Source organism: Loa loa (genome assembly GCF_000183805.2).
Source record: "Loa loa unplaced genomic scaffold supercont3.176, whole genome shotgun sequence".
NCBI lineage: Eukaryota > Metazoa > Nematoda > Chromadorea > Rhabditida > Onchocercidae > Loa > Loa loa.
The window spans coordinates 82933-87325 of NW_018108356.1; the positions used below are offsets into that span (position 1 = coordinate 82933).

Here is a 4393-nt window from a genome sequence, read left to right on the forward strand (position 1 = left end):
TTAATAATAATAACAATAAATAATAATAATAATAGTAATAATGATAATGATAATAAATGTTAATAACAATGACAATAATAGTGATAATAATAACGAAATAATAATAATAATAATGGTAATAATAATAATAATAGTAAATAATAATAATAATAAAAAATAACAAATAATAATTAAAACAATGACAATAATGGCATGACCAGTGCCTGAATTATATCATGACCAATGTTTTGGTCATTTTAATTAACTATTGTTATAAATAGATTTTATAGATTAATAAATCAATCATTTTCTATTTGGAGTACCATAATTTAGTGATATTAGTTTAGGTGGTTGAATTTTGTGATGGTGGTGCGTTGATTGATCGCTTACGGTCGACTGAAAAGCCTGTGATTTTGGTTTCAATGTTGATCGATTATGCACAGCAAATTGCGAAGGTAAAATATTGTCGGTACGATATCGTAGGTTAGAATTCTTAAAAATGGTGCTGGTATTATTATGAATAATGCATAGATTGTAATTAATTAAGGGTATGGCTTATTTGGAATCAAAGAACTGCGTGCATCGTGATCTCGCAGCACGAAATGTTTTGTTGGCAAACAATGATCGTGTATGTTCAAATTTTATCCAGCTTGTTGTCAAAACAATTTTACCTACTAATATGCTGGCACAACTGAGCATCATTCTTTTGAAAAAAACTAGCGCATTTAAACATGCTTAATGTGATTTTTGAGCTCGGGATTTTACAATTCATATAAAAGAAAATAAGACCTCTCTGTTTCCTCCACTCTTCCTCTCTCATGAAGTGATTGATCGAATCTTTGAGGAATGAGTTATAAAATGGACAGCCAAGTCGAATTTAAAATTTTCGTTCTCTACAGGTTGTCAAAATTTGTGATTTTGGTTTGATGCGGATACTGGAGAACAATGAAAGACTTTATGTGATGTCAGCGCCGAAAAAAGTGCCGTTTGCATGGTATATTTTTATTTTAATCTTTTATCACCTGAAATAAAAGTGATTTATATGTGGATACTCAGAACAAGGTGCTGGAATAGATAGTTAAGGAATTGCTGTGTAGTCGGATTAACCCTAGTCTTGAATAGTGTCTCTAAAAAGCTTAAAACATCCACTTTTTTTTTCCTTTGTGGAACATGAAATTCGGATTTGTTTTTACTAAACTTTCTGCAGTAGCTACAAATTGTAATATGATACAGAAGCTTCAGCCCCTCCCCCCCCCCCCACTTAAGTTCACTATGCCATAATTGGTGATAATGGTGTTTATAATATTGAACTAAAAATAATCTCCTTTATTAATATAGGAAATGTGCTTTCTTTTGTACACTTTCGGTTCATCTTAGGAACGCATTACTTTTCAGATAACACGTCGATTTTTCGTTTTTATTGTAATTTTGTTTTACAGTGAATATTATCATTTGTATTTGTCCTTTGCAAAATGTACAATTTTCAGGTGTCCACCAGAATCTCTGAGATATCGGCAGTTCTCACATGCTTCCGATGTGTGGTCTTTTGGTGTGACATTATGGGAGTTATTTTCTTATGGCGAGGAACCGTGGGTCGGTCTTCGTGGAGCCGAGGTATCATTTCTGAGGTCAAAGATTGGATAGGCTCAATGACAAAATATTGATGTAAAGAATGAACTTATGATTTTGTGTTTATAGATTTTTTGTCAATGTGCTATGTTCATTTCCATGCTAATCGGACGAGGAAAAAGGAATATATTTTAAAAATTGTCGATTATAAGAAGTTCTAGAGGCTTAGAGATTAGAGATCAAACCTGATTTATCGTTTAAGGTACTCACAAAATTAGAAGCTGGTGAACGATTACCGAAACCACAAAGATGTTCCGATGAGTTATATGACTTTATCTCGAAGTGCTGGTCTTTGGAAGCAAATTTAAGGCCAAAGTTTAACGTTTTAAAAGGCATCGTTTCCGAGGTACTTTCTAAACATTTTTCTTTATATAAAAATGAATTGGCCGTGGATAGTTAACTTTTACTGTTTGGTGAAAAAAATGTTATTCCAAATTTTGTCAAAGTGCTACATATACATATAGAGGGAGAGAGAAAGAGAGAGGGCGAGATAACGATCAGCTTTTCCTTGTACTTGCAGTAACGAATAAAATAATTAATAAAAGAGTGATCATTATCAAAAACAATATTTTTTTTAATGTCAATTCATGCAAGTTGAAAAATATACTTTAATTTAGATAATATTTATGGTAGCTGAATGTCGCGAAGCTTCTACTCCATCACAGGATATTGACTTAGAGCTGGTTGTTAATGACCTTGTTATCGTCATTCATAGAAGGTATTACTTTACTTCCTTTTTTATCAGTCATACCTAACGATGAGTGGTAGTCTATTTTATACAGTTTTACTTTTTTCTTTTTGGATTTACCCGCAGCAATGATCATAGATATTTCAGCAAAGGAACTGCTGTTAAGCAAAGTGAGATCTATATAAGTGAAGTTGCTTAGTTGATTACTATGAATTTAGAGAATATTATATTCATCTTAGCATGATTTAGTTTATCAAGAAGAGAGATGACTTTGAGATGATATATGCCTAATCAGCCAGATTATATCGATGTATAGCATGCCTCTTGTATAGCAAAGCTTTATTTCATTGCAGTGGTTTAATTTGGTTTGGGCAGAACGTGAGGACACGAAAATTTGGTTCATTCTATCGTTCATCTGTACATTTGCGAAATGAACGTAGTAGAGCGAGAAGTGCTGAAAAGATAAATAATCCGTTGCAGCAGGAAAATGGGATAGATAATTATATTTCTAAACCAGTACGAGGTACCAATAGGTTTTTACTTCTTTTATTCTACTACTGAATATATGTCTACGCTTCGTTTGAGTTATCTCTTTTGTTAAACATATGCAAATTTGAATAACTTGTAGGATCATTTATTCATGCTGGACATGGCGACATAAATGTAGAACAATCGTGGGGTCAACCAGATTACATCGATGATATATACCTGAAAAATCCTATTTTGAGGAAAGAGGAATCTACTTATGAGTAGGTTACTTCACCTAATTAGTTGCTGATTAATTACGCTACATTTGTCCTGTTTGAAATATTCTGTACAATGATCAAAATTATTTATTATCACAGTTGTCCCGTTTAGAGTTATGTGTTGTAATTCTTAAATGTTTCATACTTGTTTTTTTTTTTTCAGTAGTGACCAGAGACAATATGGACCGGAAATAATTCCTTCTCTTATAGACTTAAAACCACCTTCATGGGTTCAAAACCAACTTAAGAAGAATGGTAATTTTGAAATTTACTTATGATTCTGAGAACAAAATTTCTTTTGTCCCTCAGTGTCTTTTCACTAGCCAGCTGCCAAGAATAACTGAATCAAATGATCCTTTTCAGCCGGTAATCGTTCCACATTTAAGAGATTTCACTGCTGACATTATTTTTTAAGTACCAAAATATTCCAGGCACTGATTCCTATATTGATCCTTTCGGACCATTTAGCGTTTACTCTTTCGATGGTGTGAATGACAATGAATCATGCCATCCTGGTGGTGGTTGGTTATATTTTTGTTGATAAAATAGGTACTTAATAAAAAAATACTATGTGAGAAAAAAGTGTGTAATAAAAATAAAACATGTAAAAGAATTTTGGATTATCAGTCTCTGTGAATATCACTATATGGTTTCGTATTGATTGCTATACTCAGATCCGTATTTTTTTTTTTTTTTTGTAATCTTGTAATTATTGTGCAGTTATCGCTTACTAGTGATGGTTTTTCATCTGGACTTAAGTTACGGATATAATCTCGAAAAAGCTTTGTTGAGACTTTTAAAAATATACGTTTCTGTATGAGACAACTTCTGGTCATCGATAAATTATGCGGCTATAGGAGTAGTTAGAAATAAATAGTCTCAAGTATATCTGAATTTTGTGGATGTTAATAATTTTTAGGTACGACGAAACTTTTGTCGTCTTCTTTGGCATCAAATTTTTATGATGAACCACCATCGATGTCATATTCACCAGATATAATGCATCCGTCATCCCCAGGTCAGCTTTTTTGGTTATTTTTATGCAAATGTTTTCGATAACAAAGGGAGATTTAAACTTCCATTTGTGTGTAACATTTTAACATGTCAAATAGAAACGCGGTCGATCCCATTCTGCTTTAGTTTTTTTTTTTTCATAAGTTTTTGTTGTAAAATCAAGTCAAAAAATTGTTTATCGTATCGTTACTAGTGTACTTTTTATCTATTTCGCCATCAAATCGTGCCAGCCAGGTATTTGCATGAAACTTATTCATAACTTTTGCTTATCTGTTTTGTGGCTCCAACATGGATTTATAAATAAAAATAATTGAGAAAAGAGAAATGATGGGGAACG

General features: G+C 32.2%; 1 protein-coding gene across 1 annotated transcript in view; it reads left to right on the plus strand.

The window, feature by feature from the left end:
* Positions 1–215: 215 nt before the first annotated feature.
* LOAG_18027 (TK/ACK protein kinase) overlaps positions 216–4393 on the plus strand; it is a gene marked incomplete at its 5' end in the record, with an annotated part of 9551 nt that continues 5373 nt past the window's right edge. The window contains 12 exons of the mRNA XM_020450697.1: positions 216–230; positions 327–434; positions 527–607; positions 879–973; positions 1467–1593; positions 1811–1954; positions 2226–2326; positions 2650–2819; positions 2925–3045; positions 3206–3297; positions 3474–3563; positions 3962–4060. Of these exons, the coding sequence (XP_020305596.1) occupies positions 216–230; positions 327–434; positions 527–607; positions 879–973; positions 1467–1593; positions 1811–1954; positions 2226–2326; positions 2650–2819; positions 2925–3045; positions 3206–3297; positions 3474–3563; positions 3962–4060 (1243 nt within the window). The remainder of the gene's footprint in view (positions 231–326; positions 435–526; positions 608–878; positions 974–1466; positions 1594–1810; positions 1955–2225; positions 2327–2649; positions 2820–2924; positions 3046–3205; positions 3298–3473; positions 3564–3961; positions 4061–4393) is intronic.